At 49.4% G+C, this 26,228-nt stretch overlaps 1 protein-coding gene across 1 annotated transcript in view; it reads right to left on the bottom strand.

Moving 5' to 3' along the window:
* The window catches only part of TAPBP (TAP binding protein), a 167,616-nt gene that overhangs the window by 15,953 nt on the left and 125,435 nt on the right, over positions 1–26,228 (bottom strand). Inside the window, exon 8 of the mRNA XM_069635221.1 lies at positions 9,006–9,045. Within this exon, the coding sequence (XP_069491322.1) occupies positions 9,031–9,045 (15 nt within the window). The 3' untranslated portion in view covers positions 9,006–9,030. The remainder of the gene's footprint in view (positions 1–9,005; positions 9,046–26,228) is intronic.

Raw genomic sequence — 26,228 nt, 5'->3', positions numbered from 1 at the left:
ACATTATGTATCACAGTTTGTTCATGTCCTGTTCTCAAGACAGGAAGTGAATACTACTAGACAATCTATTCCTGATATTAGGAAAAATCCGACAGGATTCTATAAAGAAATAGAGTCCATCTTGCAGTCCTCTGTGTTCAACTTAGGAGATATTGATTTGTTATTTCCTGTACTCCTGCCCGTAGCTTTGTGGAAACAAGTTAGGACTATAGACGACGTGGCAGGGTTGGGAGATACATGGGCGAATATAATTAGATTTGATGGAGAAAGGCCAGCTGGTGAAAGACCGCCCCAGGTGATACTGACTTTGCCTGATAGAATTATTGCAAAATTGAAAACCATAATTCCAGAGAAAATAAATATTTGGGACAAACTTACGGCCTGTGTCCAAGGAAACCGCTAGAGAGTTCTTTAATCGGTTCGAACAGGTATTCTCGGATTTCAGTGGACAAGACCTAGGCACAGAGTCTGGGAAAAAGTCTGGGAAATGGTTATTTGTGGACAAATTTGTGCGTGGATTGCTGCCTGACATCCAGTCATAAATGATGTCTTCTGAGAGCGCTTGGCAGGCAAAGTCCCAATCAGAAGTGCTGCATATGGTTCAGTACTATGAGAATCGTGTCAATAATGACAAAGATAGAGTTGAAAAATGAAAAAGTGATTTAAAGACTAAAGTGCTATTACAACAAATTGTTAGAGGCCCCAGAGGGGGTAGTTCCCAGATTAGAGGTCAGTATGTCCCTCAAGGGAATTTGCCCTTGGGTCCTGTGAACATTAATCAGTGTGCCTATTGTCGACAAGAGGGTCATTGGTGTGCTCAATGCCCCGTCCTTCGACAGAGGTCGAATATCACATTTGGGAATATGGGTAGATGATCCAGAGGTCGCCAGGGTGTAGGGGGCCCTGATAGAGGTCAGTTTGCACAGGATCCTCAGCAACTTTTTTGCAGGATAATCAGACTTCGAGTGTGGACACTAGGAACATATTTGATCATCCTTCTGCTGCATATCTATCTGAAGAGCTTCCTTTTGATGATATTCTGTTTCGTTAGGATTGCCCGAAGCAGTGTTTGGAACCTATACCTATTTCCGTCAATTAGAAAGGTCCCTACATTGAAATGGTGGTGGGAAATAGGAGACATCAGTTTTTGATAGATACTGGAGCACAGAAGTGTTCCATTGATCATTCACGGGTTCCAAACATTTCACTGTCAGGGCAAACCCATGTTTCTGTAGGGTTTTCTGGCACGCCAGTTGTTTGTCGGGTTTCTTTGCCGGTACCCATTTCTTTGGGTCCCTTTACGGACCACTGTCCATTTCTGTTGACTTTGAATTGCGTAGAGAAATTGCTGGGGTTGAACCTGTTAAAAGAATTAAATGCAGTAATTTATTGTTCTTCTAATGGAGTGCACTTGACGATTTCACCACAGCAATTTTCTGTCTCACAATTCTTGACTAGACCCTTGCCACCAGAATTCATTGATGTACCAGAGAACTTATGGGCTGTTGACGACAATGATGTCAGTGTTTTACAGATTGAGCCTGTTAAGATAGTTTTGAAACATGGAATTGAGTTGCCACGCATTCCCCAGAATAAGATTTCAGTTGAGGGCGAGCGAGCTTTGAAATGCATTGGTTCCGATTTTGTGCATCGTGGGGCGGGGTGATTGAAGAAATTTCAGGAAGTTTGTGCAATAGTCCGATTTTACCCATGTACAAAAAAGGCGATAATGCAATTCCATTCCGTTTTATAATTGATTTACGTGCCAGTAATAAAGTCTTCGCTCCGCAATTTCCAATTGTGCCTGATGTGACAATGATATTAACCATGATTCCAGCTACAGCTACTTACTTTAGTGTTGTGGATCTAAATAATGCTTTCTTTAGCATTCCTATACACAAGGATAGTAGATATTTGTTCGCGTTCACCTTGGGGGAACGCTCGTTCACATTTACTCGTGCACCTCAAGGGTACACAGAGAGTCCTAGCATCTATAGTAGGGCTTTGAAAGAACAACTTGATACCCTTGAATTGCCCTCTACTTGTACATTGCTTCAATATGTTGATGACTTGCTTTTAGCTGCTGATTCTGAGAGCACCTGTAAAGAGGGCACTGTGTTATTGCTTATTCATCTAGCTAAGCATGGTCACAAAGGTTTGCTTAAAAAGTTTCAATATTGTTGCCAGGAGGTCGCCTATTTAGGCTATCTCCTGTCAAAGGAGGGAAGAAGATTGACACCTGAGCATATAAAACACATTTCTGGTATGTCTGTCCCAAATACACAGAAGGAAGTTAGAACCTTGATAGGTATGGCTTCTTACTGTAGGTTGTGGATCCCAAATTTTTCACTAGTGATCAAACCGATGTTGGCTTTGACAAAGAAGGGCATTTCTTCGCCATTGCCATGGAACACGGAACACCAGCAATCGTTTGACTTGCTCAAGACTGCATTATGCTCTGCACCAGTTTTGGGCACACCAAACTATGAAAAGGCCTTTGTGTTGTTTGTGCATGAATGTGATGGATGTGCTTTGGCTGTATTAACGCAGGAACATGGAGGGAAGAATAGGCCGTGCGGTTACTTTTCTTCTGCCCTTGATCCTGTAGCATGCGCTTTGCCAAGATGTTTGCGAGCTGCTGCTGCTGCGTCTGTAAAACAGAGTGAGGGAATGGTCCTAGGCCATGATCTAACCCTGATGGTGCCTCACTCTGTAGATGTTCTACTGAACCAAACCCAAACGCAACACCTCACTTCTGCACGGTTGACGAGATATGAATTGATCTTGTTTGCTCCTCACATTCAAATTAAGAGGTGTTGTGTTCTTAATCCGGCTGAACTCCTACATTTCCCGCAAGATACTACTTGCGGCGATGAAGAGTCACATGACTGTCTGTATACTACCGAACAAGAGACAAAGGGTAGAATTGATTTGAAAGACATTCCTTTGGATAATCCGCAAGGAGAGCTGTTTTGTGATGGCTCCTGCTTTAAACTTCCGGATGGTACATCCACAGCTGCCTATGCAATTACCACATTAAGCATGGTCATAGAAACCAAGAGAATCACGCATAACTCTGCGCAGGCCGCAGAGATTATAGCATTGACCCGAGCTTGTGAACTTTCCCAAGGGCTTGCAGTAAATATATATACTGATAGTCAGTATGCCTTTGAGGTGGTTCACAACTTTGGGAGACTTTGGTCGGAGAGAGGGTTCCTAACTTCACATGGCACTAAAATCCAACATGGGTCCCTAATAGTACAACTACTCTCACGCTTGCGCTCACTGTTCAGTTAGCCGTTATGAAATGTGCAGCACATCGAAAGATTACAGATGACATAGGAAAAGGGAATGCTTTCGCTGATCAGATAGCTAGACAAACTACTACCGATCCCCTTACAGAGATGTATGTTTCAAGGGAGACTGTAAATGCTTATTCAATGGATGAGGGTGTTGGGTCTGTACGGGATATCCAAGCTGATGACACGTTAGAAGAATCCAAGAGGTGGTCTGAAGGCTTGGGGAAACTTGATGACAATGGGTGTTGGGTGGACATAGTTGAAAGGAAATGGCTACTCCCTGACGCGTATATAATGATGATGGTCATCATGGCCCATGGTCCTACGCATGTATGTGCCCAGAAAATGACAAAGATGTTAGAGAAAGTTTGGGCAAATGACAAAATTTCAAAAATAGCCCAGCGCTATGTCCAGGATTGTATGATTTGCCTACAACACAACGTGGGAAAGGGGACAGCAACTCCAAGGGTAAGTTTCGGGCCACCGTCTGTCCCCTTTGAAGTTATCCACTTTGATTTTATTGAAATGGAACGATGCAACAATAGAAAGTATGTGCTGGTGGTCATCTGTGCTTTTAGTAAATGGGTTGAGGCTTTCCCTGTTAAAGATGCTACGGCCATGACTACTGCGAAAACCATGTTAAGGGACTATTTCCCGCGGTTCGGGCTACCAAGAGTCATCTGGTCGGACAATGGTCAACATTTTGTCGCTGCTGTAATTCTGCAGATATGTGCGGCATTACAGATTGACAAACTGTTCCATTCGGCCAGGCATGCTCAGAGCGCCGGACTAGTAGAAAGACACAATGGTATCATCAAGAACAAGCTCGCTAAGACGTGTGCCGGCACTAAGTTAAAATGGCCGGACGCCTTACCGATCCTGTTGTTATCCATGTGTACAACCCCTCAAACTAAGACTGGGCTCTCTCCATTTGAGGTGGTAATGGGTAGACCTGCCAATCTCTGGAACCTTCCTAAATGTAGCTCATTAAGAAATGTTGAAAATGTATTACTTTCAGATTATTGCAGCCAGTTGACTAAAAACCTGTATTTGATTTATCACCAAGTACGAGAGGCTTTACCTCTGCGATACGAGGGCCTGGGCCACAGCATACGGCCTGGAAGTTGGGTGCTCATCAAGGCATTTGAGCGCTCTTCCTGCCTTGCACCTCGCTGGCGGGCCCGTTCCAAGTCCTGTTGGTCACCCAAACAGCAGTGCGGGTTTCTGGAAGAAAGAACTGGATCCACACCTCCCATGTCAAGAAACTTCCTCACCCTTTGCCACACGATACAGAAGAAACAGAACCCCTCGCTAACGCTGCAACCAACAATCCCAAAGCAGTAAATAGTGCCGAGAGTGTGTCAGAGAATCGTTCTGAGCCTGTGAGGCTTGGGGAATTAGCCATTTTGTCTCCACACTCTCCAAAAGTTTTGCATCCGGAAACTGCTGTTTCAAATTCAGCATCTTCACTTGTCTCTGATACGTTGCTTCCAAAGGGAAGTGACGACACATTGTTTCTGGATCAATCAGTACCGGGAAAAGCAAGGTACAATCTGCGTCCAAGAAAATAGACTTACGGCACGGTTCGGAGAAGAAAAGGATCATCGAGGGCTTGTTTTTGCCCAAATTTGAGAAAGGGGATTCTGTTGGCTAGGGTTGTGGAAGGACTAACAAGTCGCGCGGCCGGGAGGTCACCATCTAATAACACTGGGGTTTGTCGTTTGAAGACTACAATGCCTGCCACCGCTACCACTCGTATGGGACTTGTAAATGATTGTGTGACCAACTGGGACAATGGACAATGCACCTGAGCCCCGAAAATGTATGGCTGTGTTTTTATAATGATATTTGGTTTTACAATAGTCACTGTTTTAAGATTGTGGTACCTCGAGGAAACGCATCCTTTAGAATCCTTGTTGCCTACTGAAAATGTACCTACTGTTCCTACTCCCTTTGTACATTTGCATACTCTGTCCCCTAGGGACTCTCAGCATAGACAAAGGTACCACAATAATACTCTGCTACTTATTATGAATGCAACGCATGCCATTTTTAATAAATCCAACTGTTGGGTCTGCTCACATTTACCGCAACACAGGGATAAGGGGCTAGGTTGGTATATTCATCCTTTACCTTTGACAACTGCTTGTTATGCTTCTCTTAGAGCACTGTTCTTTGGCCGTTGGAATGATAGCATCTCAGGGAACTTTGACGGCACTAATTTGAATAGTTTTGAGAACGTGTTTTGACTCCCCTGGGATGCTCGCTTTTCGCAAACAGGAGTAAACCTAACGTTGCTTCTATTAGGCCTTCTGATAGACTGTCTCGTCCTTTCCAATCTTTGATTTCCTCCAAGATGGCTCCGATAGGCAATAAGGATGCCATGCCTCCTTCTTATACTGTCAACCATAGCCCCGATTCAGTTTCTTTTTGCATACAGAGGAATGGTACGCAGTCAATGGGAGATTTTCTAGGTTGTGCCAACGTTGCAAATTTGACTGGGGAAAACAGACCTTTGTATGTAGGCGAACCTGTCTACTTTGTCTGCGGTAATGTAGCATTCCCATGGTTGCCCAAGGATTGGCAGGGAACCTGTTATTTAGGGATCCTGTTACCTGGGGTGTTTACAGCTAGTACAATAGAGGTTTCAAAGGCTCGTCCGCGGCAGTACGAGAATGGTGACACTTCGGCACAAACATTGGGAGATATAGCAAAATCAGTTGTGCCATTTTGGGGGCAGATATCGAATTCCGAAGATATCAGAAAACTAGCGAGAGTACTGGAGAGAAACATCAACTGGACCACGGACATACTCTATAATATGACATTAGAAGAGAAGGCGATAAGACTAGTAGCACTTCAGAACCGGATGGCATTAGATGTCATTCTGGCTTAACGTGGTGGAGTGTATAAATTAGTGGGGTCCGCTTGTTGTGTTTTCGTACCAGATTCCTCCCCAACTATCTTCAAGGCAATGCAGAATCTGCACGTCCTTAGTTCAGAAGTGCATGTTCCCGAGGGAAATTGGGATCTTAGCGCTTGGTTCTGGAACTTCTTGCGGTCTTGGGGTTGGAAGGTACTTTCGGTCTTGCTGATTATTTTGGGAATTCTGTTGTTTCTTTCTTGCTGTATTCAGTGTTTACCTAGTATATGTTCGATGCTAGGGGGATGTTGCGCACAAGCAATAAGTATGATAGGACATAAAGTGTATACCCCAGATAAAACGTCCAAAGAATATGTGTTTAAAGAAATTCTAGCGAATTATCTAATGGCAATAGATATTTCTGATAGCGATTCAGTCTGCATGGACGATGATGCATGGAGTTATTTGCAAGGAGATCAGAAGTAGTTTAGCACTTGGCATAGGCCAAAAGGAGGGTTTGTCCAAAAGAGAAATTATATCGTGCCTCCTATTGCAATGATATGTATATTGGCCTAAGCCAAGTTGCTTGTAAATCGCTTGCGAAGAAATCCGCGTTGCAAGGTCCTGACCTTAAAATCAATGTAAGCCGTCATTTTAGGTCAATCCGCCATTTTAGGTTTGCTTTGTAAAGTCACCCTGTGAGTTAAAATGGTGGACGATGTCATTCTGAAATACAACATGGCCGTCTTGACCTCTGCATATCGCTAATATGTAACTTGCCTGCAGGCCACCTGTTGAGGTCGTGAACTGAGACCTTGTCCTTCGTTGACCTGTGTGTAATGGATTACTCGTGCAATGAAACTAATCCGCGAGCATATGTTAAGAACAATGTATTCAAATACTGAACGTAGAACACTTGTTTAACTACATTGTATTAATGTTTGAGAAGACCTGCATGGAAAATCCCGGAATACACAGTTGCCGTATAGGCTTGTTGATATATTTATTAAAAGCAAACCAGTTACATGTGGATATGCAAAACTCGGCATGAACCCTAGATCGGTGACGTATTAGCGGAATATTAACCCGAAGTAGGGTTGGACATCGTGCTTGCGAAAAGTATAAAAGAGCAATGCATTCTAATGTACAGCGTCTCTCACTGAACACACTGAACCACGCTGGAGTTTGTTGTGTTGTACTGAGGGCCGATAGCTATCTGATTTTGTTCTGTTCTTCGTAACTGAATTCAGTATAAATAAAAGTACTTTGTATGTTCCTTTGTAACCCGTGTCCGTGTTCCTTTTGGGGTACTCAGCCTCGATAATTTTGATTTTGTTTTCACAGCATCACTTATTATTGTAATGCCAAATTCCAAATAAAAAGAAGAGAGGAACAGCAATTACGAACCTAGGGGACACATGACAACAAAGGCTGAAGTCTGGGCAGACAGAGCAGAGAACGTAATGGAAAGGCGGGAGAGATAGAGTAATACTAAGGAATTAACATGAGCGAGGAGCACTGGAGTTGCAGCAATGGAGACAACAAAACAGCAATGGAGACAACAAGACAGAGGAGAGAAACAGCAATAACAGTATTCCGAGACAGGATATGCAGAGCGATGCAGAGAAAGAGACCACATCAACAAGCATGGAAACACTCATTAGCACCTGAGAGCGGGGAGCCAGCCAATCAGATGGCTACGAACACGGGCCGCGCGACCAAGCCGCTTGACGGTCGGCTCCCCCCACCCTCCATGCCATTTTTCCCCATTTCTTTTCTCCCCTCGCCCATCTACTTACCTTATTTTGGCAGTGGCAGGAGCCACCGCCGCATCTGCTTCTTTCCTTCGCTTCCCGCAGGTCGCCATGGAAAAGGAAGAGAGTCTCCGTAAGGAGTCCCGGTTTCCCTTTCCATGGCGGCCATCTCGGAAAAGGATTTTCCTTCCTACAGTGGGACGCTGCGCGTGCCCCGTTGTATGAAGGAAAATCCTTTTTTTTTTAGCACACCGGGAATGGCTTTGACAACCCCGGGTGCCAATGGCCTTCATCCTCTGTTTCAGGGGCTGGAACGGGGGATAACAGCCCAGAACCCTTGCTTCGCTCGGGCCGATAATTTGGACTTGGGGACCGTTATCCCCAGTTCCAGCCCTTGGAACAGGGGATGAACGCCACAATAGTGAGAGGTAGAGAAAAAAGTGGGAGACAGGGAAACAAAGTAGCAACAGGAAGGGCAGAGCCAAAACATGAGGAAGAGGCCATGGAAATATAGGTAAAGAGGCGGCAACAGTCAGAGGCGAAAAGGCAAAGTAGTGATGCTGGTAGAGGAAGGGACTTTATTTGTGAATACCCGACTAGCTGGTATATGGTTCTGTAGCTATAGTAAATTCTTAAGAGGTCCTGTGTTCTAATGACATGAAGAAGCAGCTGGATAGCACACACCTACAAGATATTGCGCAAGAGAGCATTTTGCACACGTGTAATACATTATTTGAAGCCAGATAACATGAAATACGACTAGATTGTTATTAGTATTTTCGAAACGTTTAACTTTATGTGCACATTGGATGGATGTTCAACACCTGTTACTCTCTTGCAAAGATGAATACTCATTGTTACTCTCCTGAATTTGGATTTACTCTTCAAATCTCAAAATAGTATAGTACTCCGACCTAAAAATCCTATCTGGAGTACTGATACTGCACCCATCGCTCCTTAGAGCGACTGCCCAGTGCCATACACAGAAGCTTTGTCCACTTTGGAGACAGAGTATGGCAGCTGCAGGTGCCCGCCACATGTGGCAGGTGGTCAGTGTGGTGCCACTTGACCTCCAGCCTTGCTACTTACCAAAGGGTGCGATGGGCGTGGAGGGTTATTCAGCCTTGTCCTGTGGGGAGAAAGGGACACAGGTTAAAATCTTTCCTCTAACCATCAGATAGCAGGACTCAACATAGCACCCAACAATGCTGTCCCAAATAAACCCAAAACCCAGGCGCTGCATTTAAAGAACTTCCATTCACTTCAAATGCCAGCTGCTCAAGGGGAGCTCCAGGAGAACGGGTTGTGGGGTAAACAGCTACACCTGGCAGCCTCTGACATTAGCTAATCTCTTGAATGCTCAGCAGAAGGAGTGAGTTCAACAAAGAGTGCGTCCTAGCAAAGTAGCCACTTGGGAGTATGCAAAGGATGTGGGATATACGCTAGGTCAAACGCGGGTAGGCTGTGAGCCTGGCAACGTGTCCTTTGGATGCCACACTCTGGAAACCAGAAGATCTGAATGTCGAGGGAGCGAATGGGCACTAAGAGTTCTGTGGTCATTGCCAGACATCACAGGCGGTGTTGCAGGGGGGTCTGGGGTGGGCGAGGAGTTACTTCTCTGACAGATGGAGACACTTCATCTCTTAGAAGATGCAAGCATTCTAGGACTGCTGCGCTCATCCTCTACCCTGCCTCCCGAAGCTGCAGAGAGGACTGGTGGAAAACTATATGTGAATAATACTGTCCCATGGCTGACTCACAGGTACTTCCTTCCCAGTCTATTAAGGGGAGTAAGGGGGGGGGCGTGGGGCGGATGTCGGGGACGAGGAGCTCTTGGGGATTAGGCCGCACGTCTCTTCAGAACTTCAAGCTATCAAAGAGGTCTACTGTGGCATGGGTTGCTTCTGCCATATTAGAAATACCTTTCAACCATCGGGTTATGGGCTTCACAGAGACTAATACATGATGCGAGTGTAAAGTCCACATTGTGCCAGGCGCAGTGGACCCCCAAGGTCCTCTGGAACATGGCGGAGGCAGTCGGTTCTCGATGGCTCTTGTCTTTCATTTCTATAACTGTCAGTTACATGGCGAGACGTTGCTCCATTGTGAACTGCATGGGCAGGGGAGTTGCTAGGTCTGGAAAAGACCTGGGGCTACGCTGATGTCGGAACTGTTGGGGCTGGGGGCTAGCTAGTCTTTTGGCTGTAGCTCCTGAGATTCTATCCGGGGCTACAACCAAAAGATCAGGGGCTATAGCCCCCTTAGCCCCCCCCTAGCAACGCCCCTGTGCATGGGTGTACCATTAGTGTGCACTGTGTGTGCACCGTGTGTGCACCGTGTTCTAATCTCGGTGTCTTTCAGTGGAACTGCAAGGGTTGTAGTTGGGCTGCTTTGGTTTGGGACCAGCATGACTAAGGGGGGTGCCGTGCAGAGGGACCTGGGGCCCTGGGGCGGCATGGAGAGGAAACACTGGTCTACCCTACACTACCCTACCCGTGAGCTTGTCACATGGCCCCTTTAGGTAGGTTATTACGGTCGGTAGCCGTTCAGAGAGGCCAAGGAAGAACACCTGTGGAAACACCCACTCTTAGGAAACACTTCCATTGCTGCATCGTTCCCCATTACCTTCAATGCAGCCCCCCCTCCCCCCCCAGCAGATCCGCTAATGGATTAGGGCTCTGGCTTCATTTAGTTTTGGGGTGCACAGGGCAGTACTCCGGGCTTCCAGAAGGGAGAACACTCACGTTTATGTGTCCTGTGTTTTCTTGCATTGCAGCACAAGCCCCCTTAAGTGGAGGGGCTACAGGAACACACTGGCCAGACCCGCAACACTTTTTTTGGGCGCACGTGATGGCGCACTTCCACACAAAAAAGAAGCAGCCCAATCCCCAAAGGGTATCTGGGTGACGGCTCATTCCGATGCCCGCCCCCCCCCCCACTTTGCGCAAATAAGGGGGAGTTTCTCCGCATTTAAAAGCGCACATCAACTTCACAAACAGGATTTGCTTTTAAATGCCCTGAAATGAGGGTCCTCCACCTGGGCCTTGTGGAACAGGTGCAGGGTGAGGCACAAATCATGACAGGGTCGTTCCTGATCTGTTTTTGAATTGTGACAGCAAAGGTTTAAACCATGGCTCTCATCCTTGTTACAGCGGCGGGACCTACCCTCCGCGTACTTGCCTCTATGTTCCAAGACTCTCCCGGCCGCTGCCAATCCCACCGTCTAAGATTGCAAGCGCGCCATCACATCCTCCATATTACTTACTCTTCAGGAGGAAGGATAGCTCAGGGGCAACGCAGCGCAACACAGGTTCGATCCCGCGCCTAGAAACCACTCTCTGGATTTAAGCGCGTTATAAAAGAACAATTCTAATTATAATCTTTGTTCTGCTTCTGTGACCCTCATTCTCTGCACCTATTAAGGAAACATCCACGCTCACCTCCTGGATCTTGTTCTCCAGAGAAGACCTTGAACCGTGTATGCCCGCCAGAGGCCCCTCCATTGTGACCGCTTCAGTGGTCAAGGCTGCTTTCATTACTTCATCCGGCTGCGCTGGTTTGCATTTTGGAGTTTGAGTTGGGAGCCTACATGTTGCTCCATTTTCTGTTGCTGTTGACCCTTGACCCTGATGTTCCAGACGGCTCTGATCTTGACCTGACCAGTATATTGGGCTTGATTAAAATTGTCTTCCAGCCCAGGCAGGGCACCTCACCTTAGCCATTTCCCCTCTCGTGACTGTACCTGATGAGTAAGGGGGAGGGGAGGAGGAAGCCATGTGCATAGTTCAGAAAGGAGGCCATCCACATCAAGCACCAGACCCCGGCCATGCCTTGCCCCACTCTGAAATGCCCAGTGCTGCTGGAATCCCCAGTAGAAAAGGTGGCAGGTCACGCCACCGCTCAGGCGAGCCGTCGCTCAAGCCCAATCCAAGATGGGGGCTGCGCTGGCAGAACAGTCATCTCCAAATATCTAGGGGAGTCAGCCCGCACCAGGGGTGGGTACCATTCCTGGGGAGTAACATGCTCGGAGAAACGGTTTAACCTGTTTCCTTCCCTTAACCATTCCTTTCTACAAACCTCAGAATCTACAAAGTGTACTAGTGATATATACATGCCATTACTGTCCTAGTTAGTGAAGTCACCTCAGCGTGTAGGAAGTGTGTAAAAAGCCTCTCTAAAGAGTATCTACTAGCTTTGTGTTGATTCTGGGAAAAGTATTTTAAAGTATATTTGATTGTTACATATATTGCCCTTTTTAAAGAATGCTTATTTAAAAACTACTGTTAAATAAATAAATAATTATGTATAACTAAAACCTTGAGTGTGTTACTTGGCTACTTGTATTTGTGGATTTCATTGCAACAGCTCTACAGCTCACATTACCCCTCATGAGATAAGCCTGGCTACTCAGTCACTCTACCAACTTGTGTAGTGCAGACCTATACCAATAGGTGGGTTACCTAATAGCAAGAGGACAAGGGTGGTGTAGTCTCCCACAGGGTTACTACATTAATTCCTGCCTAACACTGAACGCCCCCAACCGAACTGCGACTCTCTACTGGAAGCACTCAACGCCACACTCTCAGCCTCCATCGACCGACACGCGCCTCTGAAAAAACACACCTGCAAACCGAAACCGTCAGCAACCGGCAACACACAAGAACTCAAACTCAGCAAAGGAGTCATCAGGAAACAAGAGAAAACCTGGCGCTGCTCCAGGTCTGCATCCGACCTGGCCCTCCTCAAGGAATTCTGAGAAACCCGCTGACAACTGTTCAACACAGCCAAGGCCTCCTACTATCAGAATACCATAGCAGAAGCCGACACCAATAGCAGAGCCTTCAAAGGGGCCAAGAAGTGCGCCAATTTGGCCATACCCCACTCCATTGAAAAATCCACTGCCATCAACACCTTCTTCATCATCAAAATCAGCAAGATTCACCAGCACATAGATGCCAGCTCTGCATCCACAGACCATGTCCCTCCTCGTGAAATCTCCACACCCTGGACAACATTCAAGACACTCTCGACAGAGGACCTTGTAGAAACCCTGGCCACCCGCAAAGCCACATTGTATACAGATGATATCCTCCCAGCATCCATCCTCAAAACCCTCCCTGCAGAAGCTCTCCTTCCCTACCTGGAGATCATCAACAGCTCTCTAAATCAAGGCACCTTCCCATCTACCCTAAAAACAGGACAGATCCTCCCTCTACTAAAGAAACACACTCTGGACCCTGACAGCCTAGGTAACTATCGCCCCCTCACCCATCTTCCCTTTCTAGGTAAGATCATCGAGAAAGCGGTAGCGCACAACTGCAGCAACACATCGACACCAACAATCTCTTCCAAACCTACCAATCTGGATTCAGACCCACAAGCAGCACGGAGACAGCAACCATACCGGTGGTCGACAACGCCCTCAACATCCTTGACGACGGCCACCCCCTGCTTCCTGGTTCTACTCAACCTCTCAGACGCATTCAACACAGTAGACCACCAGGCACTTACGGACATCCTAAAGCGGCTCATGTGGATCAGCAACCTTGTCCTATCCTGGTTCAAGTCCTTAGTCTCCAACTGCATGCAGATTGTTCAGATGGACTCCTCTAGATCGCCAATGCTACCCGTCACCTGTGGAGTCCCGCAGGGTTCCATCCTCTCCCCAGTGATCTTCAATGTATACATGGAGCCACTGGGAGCCCTCCTTGTCACACGCATGTTGTTTAATCTCTATCTGCGTCCTCTAGCCAGTTTGATTGCGGACCATGGAGTGACTTTTTACACCTACGCTGATGACATGCAGATTCTTTTCCGTCTTAATGCCCCGGCGGTGGATCCTCCTACGAAGTTGAGGAACTGCCTGTCTGAGGATAGAGATTGGATGGCACAGAAAATGGCTAAAACTCAACAGTGATAAAACTGAGGTCCTAGTGGTTGCTTCTCCTCCCACCGGCGTCTCTTGGAGCATTGACTACTGATCAGTGTCTTTAGGGCCATGTCCTGAGCCAGTCCAGGCGGTCATGAGTTTAGGAGTCAAGCGGCATGCATCTCCATCTAGGGAAGCCCAATTCTCTTCTGTGTGTAAGCTGACCGAGCTGAATGTCGGAGGCGGCTGCAACGCTCAACGCTGCAGTGCAGCCTGACGTTCCTTAGGCCCGTTAGTAGGTCCCTTCCTCTAATCTTCTAGGATGCTGGGACCGGTCACTGTGGGTCAGTTCGCCAGCATTCCTTCTGCGGTTGCAGCGCTTGCAGTGTTCTGACATTTTGCTGCGTGGGCGAGTAAGCTTCCAGGCTGCGGGCTGCTTTCTCCCCATTACTGCGCCCTGAGGCGCTTATCTGTGCCTTCCACGGTCTTTTACGACTCACGGCTGAAGGTGGGTAAGCCTGCATCAGGTTCTCTTTGTCATATATAACTAAGTGATATACGTGTAGTGCATTTGTCTTTGCGACTAGTGGCTTCTATCTTTGCACACTTAACGTCTACGTCTGATCCTTCTCCACACAAGCCCACGAACCCAGGAACACTGGCCCCTCATGTCTCGATGTTGTCTAAACAGGGCGCCATGACTTTAAAGGCTGCAGAAATGTCACCGGCGCCCACCAAAAATCGCATGTCTGAAGTACTGGCTTTTAGCCTGCGTAGGAGGCAGAGACTCCACAGAAAGCTAACGGACCCGCCTTCTGACCTTACTAAGGTCCATGTGCATGCTACAGCGTGCTGCCGGGGGCATCTACTGTTGATTTCCACTTGGTGCTGCTCCTTGATATGGGTACCTCCCCTGATAGGGCCATGGCCCTTGTGTCTGGGACTTCTCCTGTCAAACACTTAGAAAGCTGCTGTGCTCCCTGGATGTCTTCTGCTATTTGAATTTACCTTCCGTATAAAGATAGCTCCATTATCAATCTGCACCCTAGCCCATCGTTTGGCTCGTATCCTCAGCAAAATTCCTAATTTCCTAAATTCCTAAGCTCTTTCAGGCCCAAATCACCTTCTGTCAAGGATGGCACTCTGTCAAGAGTGGCACCGGGCACCCAGGTAGGTTTTGGGTGGCTGTGCTGATGTAAGGTGACGGATAAGCACACGCAGCAGGAAGCTCAACAAGAAAGAAGAGTAGGAAACAGTAGCTGTGAACAAAAAGGGCAGAGAATAAAAAGGTACAAACAAACTGGATTCCCTCTTGGGGTGTATGCAGAAATGGGAAAGAGTGTTCCGCTGACCTTTGGAAACTCCAGCCTTCTGCACAGATTGCTATTACAGGATCCCACTCTGTATCACATGGCTGGGAACAACAGCTGTGGGTGTCTGTACAGAAACAGTATTACTGAAATGGATAACCTAAGGGGAGGACAGAAGACTCAAGGAAGAGAAGGACATGGATCAAGAACAGGGGTTGCAAACAAGGAAGAGTGCAAGTGAGCAGTAACCAGGAAACAGGGGGGCTGCAAACAAGGAAGCAGGGCTGGAGTATCGGATGGCACAAGGTGCAGGCAAACTGTTGAAAACTGCAGAGGACTGTAGTAGGCTGCAAGGCAGGGAGTCCAGAGGAGCAGGACAGAGAGCTGTAGTAGGCTGCGGACAGAGAGCCCAGAGGAGCAGGGCAGCAAGGAGTAAGCCCAGAGGAGCAGGGCAGTGAGGCAGGGAGCCCAGAGGAGCAGGACAGAGAGCTGTAGTAGGCTGTGGACAGAGAGCCCAGAGGAGCTGGGCAGCAAGGAGCGAGCCCAGAGGAGCAGGGCAGTGAGGCAGGGAGTCCAGAGGAGCAGGACCGAGAGCTGTAGTAGGGTGCAGACAGAGAGCCCAGAGGAGCAGGGCAGCGAGGCAGGGAGCCCAGAGGACCTGGGCTGCAGGCAGAGGAGTGTAGCAGACTGCAAGGCAGGGAGCCCAGAGGAGCAGGGCAGCGAGGCAGGGAGCCAAGAGGAGCAGTGCAGCAAGGAGCGAGCCCTCAGGAGCAGGGCAGCGAGGCAGGGAGCCCAGAGGACCAGGGCTGCAGGCAGAAGAGTGTAACAGGCTGCAAGGCAGGGAGTAAAACAAAAGATGTGATGGCTGGAAGGTTTAGAATGAATCTTAACCTCTGGCATTGCTCTGGGCAACCCTCCAGACCATCGTTCTTCGCCTGCCAAGCCATTACAGAAGGGGAAAGACCAAATGCAAATCAGGCTAGGCCCCACCCCCAAAGGGGTAGTCCAGCCCGAACTGCTAGGTCACATTCTTTCTGCACGAGACCATAAGCATCCCCAGACATGTTTCAGCCTTGTTGGGCTTCATCAGTGAGGAGTAGCTTGGGTCTCTAGGCCCAGCAGGCACGGGACCCACGTCTGGGCATACCCGTCCCACTCGGGGTGACAAGAGCAAAACAAAAGATGTGATGGCTGGAAGGTTTAGAATGAATCTTAACCTCTGGCATTGCTCTGGGCAACCCTCCAGACCATCGTTCTTCGCCTGCCAAGCCATTACAGAAGGGGAAAGACCATATGCAAATCAGGCTAGGCCCCACCCGCAAAGGGGTAGTCCAGCCCAAACTGCTAGGTCACATCCCTTCTGCACGAGACCACAAGCATCCCCAGACATGTTTCAGCCTTGTTGGGCTTCATCAGTGAGGAGTAGCTTGGGTCTCTAGGCCCAGCAGGCACGGGACCCACGTCTGGGCATACCCGTCCCACTCGGGGTGACAAGAGCAAAACAAAAGATGTGATGGCTGGAAGGTTTAGAATGAATCTTAACCTCTGGCATTGCTCTGGGCAACCCTCCAGACCATCGTTCTTCGCCTGCCAAGCCATTACAGAAGGGGAAAGACCATATGCAAATCAGGCTAGGCCCCACCCCCAAAGGGGTAGTCCAGCCCGAACTGCTAGGTCACATCCCTTCTGCACGAGACCACAAGCATCCCCAGACATGTTTCAGCCTTGTTGGGCTTCATCAGTGAGGAGTAGCTTGGGTCTCTAGGCCCAGCAGGCACGGGACCCACGTCTGGGCATACCCGTCCCACTCGGGGTGACAAGAGCAAAGCAAAAGATGTGATGGCTGGAAGGTTTAGAATGAATCTTAACCTCTGGCATTGCTCTGGGCAACCCTCCAGACCATTGTTCTTCGCCTGCCAAGCCATTACAGAAGGGGAAAGACCATATGCAAATCAGGCTAGGCTAGGCAGGGAGCCCAGCGGAGCAGGGCAGCAAGGAGTGCTGGAATCAGAAGCCGGATGAAATGGCAACAGGAACAGCATTCAAAATCGTGGCTCAAGGCAAAAATGGGATGGGACACTCTTGATGCAAGAGACTGAGCTCCTGCAGGCAGCTGCTTAAATACAGCCCTGCCCTGTACTGAGGCAGGCTAATTGGCAGCACCTGGAGCAGCCCACCTGAAGGTAATCTGCCTCCTCCCTCTCTGGTCCTGAGAAGGTGGAAACAGCACTGATCGCTCGGGCTTCTGGGGATTGTGGTTCCAATACTGATGAATGGGAATAGCCAGGAATTGATAGCTGTAGCAAGGTGCCTTATGGTACATGTAGTTAGCTGAATTAAATAAGAAAGTACCAAAGTCGTGCAAATGGAAATTAAGGACCAAAGTGTGATTAGGGGTTGTTCAATGGGTATTATGAAAATAAATGAGTTCCAAATAGCCCATGATGGTTGCCAATGTGTGCGTCAGTGGCACAGGCATGACACATTCGATCTTAACAAGTGTACAAACCCTAACGACTTTACGGCTTGGACGGAACATGTACGGAAATCTGTTAAGAGTCATCATTTGTTTAAAACTGGGAACCTTCGTCTTTCTGACTCTCATGCATCTTCAGAAGTACATGTGGTCACGAACAAAGTGGATAGCTTCTGTCAAACTGATCTGTCTCCTGAGAATTCAGATAACCAGGGACAAGCCACACTGGGTTGGTCCGCATGTTTGAATTGTTCTGTAACGCTGTCAGTGAAGTCTGTTTCTGCCTCGACAGCTACTCTTAGAACTGACTCCTCACAGTCTGCCAACACTGTTCCTCCCGCTCCCATTAGAAAAGCAAAGTCGTGCCTGGCTGGCATGTCTGGGTCTGTGCATATTGTTCCCAAACCAGCTAACCTACAGAGTCTACGCTTAAGCAAGTCCTACATGTCTATCCCTAGGGATGGCCTTATTAGAGACCTTGTCACTGACCATAGGAACTTTATTATCACTAATGTTGATGAACCCTGTGAGAGAGAACCAAGGGAAGCCTTACGAAATAAAGTATTGGCATGGCTTCGCCTAAGAACAGGTCCAGGTATAGTCAGAAGCTCCGTTCTGAAGTTTCTACGCAGAGTCAAAATTGATGACTGGTGTCCCCTGAAGAGCAGGGATTGCGTTATGGTGGGGTGTGGAACCAGAAACCTACCGGCGTTTTTAAGTATGTGTAAATATTTGCCAATGGGATCTTCAAACTTAAGACTCATCGAGCCTCATTACAAGTCAGTCGGTCCGGAAACAACAGTGGCGGTAAATCCGCCGCCACTGCTGTTTCTGGACCGGCTGATTCCGAGTCCAACAGGCGGGAGGGAGGTGTCACTCCCGCCAGGTTTGACCTATACACCTATACATGTGTATAGAACTTTATTTGCCACAGTAGTGTGTTTAACCCGATGCAACCTGTTGTTTAATACATATAGTGTTCAGTACCTAGCCTTTTGGCCTCTGTTGCTTACCAGTCTTTGCTTTTGTTAGCTGTGCTTACACCAAACCTACCTGCTCTTGAGTCGTATAGGCTATACTATTCAGACATACTACCAATGAGGGTTTGGTTAGACCTAAGTTTAAACCGTGTGTACTATTAAGTTGGCTTCTCTGACCAGATTAGGTTCTGACAAAACATTTTAACACCCATCCTACAAGACTGGTATTTTCAAGGGTGTGATTGCTTGTTGGCAGCTTGTCAGCCCCATGGACAAACCAACTTTACGTGGGCGTAGGCTCTCGCGAACACAAATGTTCAGTTTGCCCATAAGCATTACTCACAACCTTTTCAGTTGACAATTCAGGTGAACCGCAAAGATTTTGTTTTTGACACGTGTGTGCACATTGTAGCCTATGGAAAGGCGTGGGGCTTGCTGTGAGTGTGAAGCGACTCCACGGTGAGTGGCAGACGCCAAAAGTGTGTGTCTTCAAAGGTGTACATATGTTATCGCGTAGCTTCAGGAAGATGCAGACAATAACACGCGGGACCCGCCGACTGCCAGATGCTCCACACCCTCCATGGACCAATGGACTCTGAAGGTTCAAAATGGCGGACTGCTGGGAGGACGCCTCAGTATGAGGAAAGAAAGGGGGTGGAGCCAAAAACACAAACTGGCAGGAAACACCGCCCAGGAGGAAGATTGGACCAACCACAGGTCCACTGTCTGGACTCTGCACACCTGCCACCCACCATCCTAAGACCAACTCCAGGGGCGGGGGCTGGTGGAGTATAAGACGAGCACATAACATCTGTGCGATCACTGTGCATGATTTACTGCGCAAACGAACATTTCGATTTTCTCTTTCTTTTTGAGCGCATGTTACAGCATAAATACAGCCCCCCTGCCCCTCCCCATATTTATTATGACTTTACCCACCCCCCACATATATATGCAGCGAAATGGTAGGGTGAAAATTCGACATTTTCCTTTGCGCAGTGGGAGGGGTTAGAGAAGGAGTAGGTGAAGTGGGAGAGGGTGGAGAAGGGGAAGGTGCAGGGGGAGGTGAGGTGGGAGAGGGTGGAGAAGGGGAAGGTGCAGGGGGAGGTGAGGTGGGAGAGGGTGGAGAAGGGGAAGGTGCAGGGGGAGGTGAGGTGGGAGAGGGTGGAGAAGGGGAAGGTGCAGGGGGAGGTGAGGTGGGAGAGGGTGGAGAAGGGGAAGGTGCAGGAGGAGGTGGTGAGGTGGGAGAGGGTGGAGAAGGGGAAGGTGCAGGGGGAGGTGGTGAGGTGGGAGAGGGTGGAGAAGGGGAAGGTGCAGGAGGAGGTGGTGAGGTGGGAGGGGGTGGAGAACTGGAAGGTGCAGGGGGAGGTGAGGTGGGAGAGGGTGGAGAAGGGGAAGGTGCAGGGGGAGGTGAGGTGGGAGAGGGTGGAGAAGGGGAAGGTGCAGGGGGAGGTGGTGAGGTGGGAGAGGGTGGAGAAGGGGAAGGTGCAGGGGGAGGTGAGGTGGGAGAGGGTGGAGAAGGGGAAGGTGCAGGGGGAGGTGAGGTGGGAGAGGGTGGAGAAGGGGAAGGTGCAGGGGGAGGTGAGGTGGGAGAGGGTGGAGAAGGGGAAGGTGCAGGGGGAGGTGAGGTGGGAGAGGGTGGAGAAGGGGAAGGTGCAGGGGGAGGTGAGGTGGGAGAGGGTGGAGAAGGGGAAGGTGCAGGGGGAGGTGAGGTGGGAGAGGGTGGAGAAGGGGAAGGTGCAGGGGGAGGTGGTGAGGTGGGAGAGGTTGGAGACGATTAAGGAGCACGAGTATGTGAAACAGGAGGGTTTGGAGAAGGTAAAATTGACAGAGGAGGTAAAGCAGGAGACTTTGTAAGAGGTGAAGGTTCAGGAGGAGGCTGTTAATTTGAAGGTTTGAAAAGTGGAGGATGCAGGTTGAGGTGGTGACCCTGGAGAGGGTGGAGGAAACCAAAGTGCAGGAGGAGGAGAACTGGTAGACATTTGAAGACCGAGGAGGCAGGGGGATGAGGAGAGGGTATTTAGGAGCAAGGAAGATGAGAAGAAGACATCGAACCTTTTCTGTTCATTAGTTAGTTCATTAGTAATCAATTAGTCCCTTCAACATCTCCTTTGGGTCCATGCGTCTCAATGATCCTCCCTCGCCTTCATGCGCCCACAGCACGTGAGCCTGCGCATGACCGCAATCTGAAACGCTGCTTCTGATGAAGCAGACATCACAAGGATCCCCGGCCGGGTCCATTACTGGGAGTACATATCTGGGAGCAAACATACAAAAGGACTTATATACAGAAGGTCTGGGAGCTCCTCTACTGAGAACAAACACGGCCAAAGAACCTGTTCTATGAGTAGGTTCCCGATCAGGAGTGTCTACAACCACCCATGACAGAGAAGAAATATCCATTGGCATATCAGTCTGGTCCCACCCACCTGGGCAGACCAGCAACGCAATGCTAGGCAAGTCTCCTCTGAACAAGAGTACCATCAGCCTAGTCGGGGACGCGTGTTTCAGCCTAGTCGGGACTCATCAGGGAGGCAACGCTGTGCAAAAGACTTCCCTTGAAATGATTCATGTGCACGTCACGGCGTGGGGGCACTGACGTCCCAGTGCACACTCAGTGTGGTCCCAGCCTGTGTAGAGAGCAGTGGTTTCTGCCAGCAGAAGCTACCTATCCTAGTTAAGCCTGCAGCCTAGCGATAATGGTGGGTGTTGGTGTCTCAGAGCAAAGTCGGCCAGAACCCTGCCACCAAGGCACGGTGATATGCAAGGTGCTTTTAGGACGGAATCCTTTAAAAATGCCAACTGAATCCTGCTGGTAACTTGGTGAGGGGCTCCTGGATCCCACAGAGATGTAAATGGTGTCAGGAAAGGAAGAAGGCGATGGATATGGCAGGGGAAATGTGCACAAAATACACAGTAAACAACCTTGAATATAACAACGTGCATTCAATACCCAAGACTCGTGTATACCACTATAAGAAAAGGAATGTAGGGTAAGCACTTAGAACCTCCTTATGACTGAAAGGAAAGTCGGCAAACTCCTTACCCACTATGCTATTACAGATACTGACAGCGCTAAGCCCACATAGAGGGCAAGCAGGGACAGAATCTGTAAGCTGACACTCTAGACGGTACTGGATAAGGAATTTGGAAACAGTACTCACAAGGACCGGAATGACCACATGAATGCTAGTACTCACGAAGACCGGAAAGACCACTTGGATGTCCGTATTCACGAGGACCGGAAAGACCACTCAAAAGTCAGTACTAACCCACAACCCTGTAAATCAAACAAGAACCCAGAATGCAGTAAAGGCAAAGAGTGAGGATGACTAAATACCTAAACCCAAATCAAGAGGCAAGAAGGAATAGTACAGTGTGGAAAACAAAAGATAATCACACAGGAGCTAGTTACAACAGCTTCCCACACCTAATAATAAAATAGGAAATAAATGTAAAAGTGTAAAGGAAAACATGGCATGGATCCCAATAGAAGGCAAGGATCAGGAGCAGTGAAAACGATTTCAAAAGGGAATCTTTCCCACCCATCCAAGGTGAAAAGGCAGGAAACTAAACCTGTAAAGGAAAGATTAATGCAACAAGTCTTTCAGTAGCAAAGGGCAATTTCTAGGAAACAGTGAACACAGGCAATTGGGCTACAGCAAAAGGAAAGCTCAGAGAAAGGCTGCCTGCAGACAGAGAAAGGGAGAAAGGGATTTCCAAAAGGCAGAAATCAATTAGGCATACAAAATACGAATTCCAGGACAAGGAACAAGAAACACTAACTAGAACTGGGCACAAAAACTAGGAACCAGGAACAAGGGACCAGTCACGACAGGAACGCTGCAACAATGACCAGCGCTGGACTGAAGCAGACTGAGGCTTTTAAAGCTGCTTAACGAGCACACCCCTCAGGCGTGTCGCCTGCTGCACCTGCAGCCACAGGTGTTGCCTATCCTCCACCCAGCCTTGTCCTGCAAGGGAGGAGGTGAGGCAGTGAGCCAGGCATTCTGGGAAGCATAGTCATTTGATTATAGTAGCAGTAGCATGCTGGCTGCCAAAAACCTGGGATGGATCCGGAAGGGAAGTAATTTGGGAAATAAGGTTTTAGCGCTCCCAATTCATCAGGACACCGTAGCATAAGGTTCGGAGGAAATGTCCAGTAGGGAAGAAACCCCAAAACATGCCCCCAAGTGGCGGGAACGGGAGCGAAGGGAGCGAGCCGTGACAAATGGTTGCCAGTCCGTGTCGGTGGGCGCAGGCGTGCTGCCTGTGAATTCAGGCTGCATGTTCTCATGCCAGGGGAGCATAGTGTAGGATAGGGTAGGGGGGCTACAGATAAAAACATGTTACTGGGGGAAATGGCTTGTGTCACCAGGCATGTATAAGCGCGGGGTGTGGAGCACCGGTGTAGCACGCTCCGTTGAAGAGCAGCTATTTTCATTGAGTTTGGTTTGTATATTTAAGTACTTGGTAACACTGGGTGTCGACGAGCCTGCTCAGGTAACACGAGGAGACTAATACCAGTTTGCATCTTCCCCCTTCGTGTGTTCCTTTGGCGTTTGTTCTTTTGACATTGGTGGACTTTGTTCTGTAGGTTTGCAAAATATAGCAAAACTCTGGTGCATCCTTTTAGAGGGAAGTTGGGTGAATGTTTCTGAGAGTCTGAGAACGAGCAGGCAGGTGGGAACGGTGTCTCACTTCTGTACAACGTCACCTGGCCGAGGGAACACACAACTACTGAAAGAATAAGCATGAAGGGTTTCATTACAAAAAAAGTAGAACATAAGACTATTGGATGGAAATTGGTTCAGGATGGCTATAACATAAAGATCCTTGGGAAACGTAGTCCTTGCACTCAGGATTATAAACAAACAGCTACAACAGAAAAAACAGACATTCATACAGTTCCAGAAGGTCTTCTGTATAATTCGCTCTACCATTTAGTGTTTATCACATCTGCTGTGGGCCACAAGCCCTCTCTGCCTCTCTCAGAATGTGGGGCTTCCCCCCTTTCCCAAGTGTCCCAAAAAGTCCTCCTCTTCACTGGAGCTCTGCTTCTCGGTTTTTTTACTGAGGGATATAGTGCCCTGCTCGCCCTTCCACACCCAGGGATATAGTGCCCTGCTCACTAGTCCACACCCAGGGATATAGTGCCCTGCTCACTAGCCCACACCCAGGGATATAGTGCCCTGCTCACCCATCCACACCCAGGGATATAGTGCCCTGCTCGCTAGTCCACACCCAGGGATATAGTGCCCTGCTCACTAGTCCACACCCAGGGATTTAGTGCCCTGCTCACTAGCCCACACCCAGGGATATAGTGCCCTGCTCACCCTTCTACACCCAGGGATACAGTGTCCTGCTTACTAGCCCACACCCAGGGATATAGTGCCCTGCTCACTAGCCCACACCCAGGGATATAATGCCCTGCTCACTAGTCCACACCCAGGGATATAGTGCCCTGATCACCCTTCCACACCCAGGGATATAGTGCCCTGCTCACTAGTCCACACCCAGGGATATAGTGCCCTGCTCACTAGTCCACACCCAGGGATATAGTGCCCTGCTCACTAGCCCACACCCAGGGATATAGTGCCCTGCTCACCCTTCCACACCCAGGGATATAGTGCCCTGCTCACTAGTCCACACCCAGGGATATAGTGCCCTGCTCACTAGCCCACACCCAGGGATATAGTGCCCTGCTCACCCATCCACACCCAGGGATATAGCGCCCTGCTCGCTAGTCCACACCCAGGGATATAGTGCCCTGCTCACTAGTCCACACCCAGGGATTTAGTGCCCTGCTCACTAGCCCACACCCAGGGATATAGTGCCCTACTCACCCTTCTACACCCAGGGATACAGTGTCCTGCTTACTAGCCCACACCCAGGGATATAGTGCCCTGCTCACTAGCCCACACCCAGGGATATAGTGCCCTGCTCACTAGTCCACACCCAGGGATATAGTGCCCTGATCACCCTTCCACACCCAGGGATATAGTGCCCTGCTCACTAGTCCACACCCAGGGATATAGTGCCCTGCTCACTAGTCCACACCCAGGGATATAGTGCCCTGCTCACTAGCCCACACCCAGGGATATAGTGCCCTGCTCACCCTTCCACACCCAGGGATATAGTGCCCTGCTCACTAGTCCACACCCAGGGATATAGTGCCCTGCTCACTAGTCCACACCCAGGGATTTAGTGCCCTGCTCACTAGCCCACACCCAGGGATATAGTGCCCTGCTCACCCTTCTACACCCAGGGATACAGTGCCCTGCTTACTAGCCCACACCCAGGGATATAGTGCCCTGCTCACTAGCCCACACACAGGGATATAGTGCCCTGCTCACTAGTCCACACCCAGGGATATAGTGCCCTGATCACCCTTCCACACCCAGGGATACAGTGCCCTGCTCACCCTTCCACACCCAGGGATATAGTGCCCTGCTCACTAGTCCACACCCAGGGATACAGTGCCCTGCTTACTAGCCCACACCCAGGGATATAGTGCCCTGCTCACCCTTCCACACCCAGGGATATAGTGCCCTGCTCACTAGACCACACCCAGGGATATAGTGCCCTGCTCACCCTTCCACACCCAGGGATATAGTACCCCTGCTCACTAGTCCACACCCAGGGATATAGTGCCCTGCTCACCCTTCCACACCCAGGGATACAGTGCCCTGCTTACTAGCCCACACCCAGGGGTATAGTGCCCTGCTCACTAGTCCACACCCAGGGATATAGTGCCCTGCTCACTAGCCCACACCCAGGGATATAGTGCCCTGCTTACTAGCCCACACCCATGGATATAGTGCCCTGCTCACTAGCCCACACCCAGGGATACAGTGCCCTGCTTACTAGCCCACACCCAGGGGTATAGTGCCCTGCTCACTAGCCCACACCCAGGGATATAGTGCCCTGCTTACTAGCCCAAACGCAGGGATATAGTGCCCTGCTCACCCTTCCACACCCAGGGATACAGTGCCCTGCTTACTAGCCCACACCCAGGGATATAGTGCCCTGCTTACTAGCCCACTCCCAGGGATATAGTGCCCTGCTCACCTTTCCACACCCAGGGATACAGTGCCCTGCTTACTAGCCCACACCCAGGGATATAGTGCTCTGCTTACTAGCCCACACCCAGGGATATAGTGCCCTGCTCACTAGTCCACACCCAGGGATATAGTGCCCTGCTCACCCTTCCACACCCAGGGATATAGTGCCCTGCTTACTAGTCCACACCCAGGGATATAGTGCCCTGCTCACCCTTCCACACCCATGGATACAGTGCCCTGCTTACTAGCCCACACCCAGGGGTATAGTGCCCTGCTCACCCTTCCACACCCAGGGATATAGTGCCCTGCTCACTAGCCCACATCCAGGGATATAGTGCCCTGCTTACTAGCCCACATCCAGGGATATAGTGCCCGGCTCACCCTTCCACACCCAGGGATGTGGTGGCCTGCTCACCCTTCTACACCCAGGTTATAGTGCCCTGCTCACTAGTCCACACCCAGGGATATAGTGCCCTGCTCACCCTTCCACACCCAGGGATACAGTGCCCTGCTTACTAGCCCACACCCAGGGGTATAGTGCCCTGCTCACTAGTCCACACCCAGGGATATAGTGCCCTGCTCACTAGCCCACACCCAGGGATATAGTGCCCTG

This window comes from Ambystoma mexicanum, chromosome 13 (genome assembly GCF_040938575.1).
Source record: "Ambystoma mexicanum isolate Mex_15411 chromosome 13, UKY_AmexF1_1, whole genome shotgun sequence".
In the NCBI taxonomy this organism is placed as follows: Eukaryota; Metazoa; Chordata; class Amphibia; order Caudata; family Ambystomatidae; genus Ambystoma; species Ambystoma mexicanum.
Note: the sequence above shows the minus strand (reverse complement) of the source record. Positions and strands in the feature narration are given on the sequence as shown.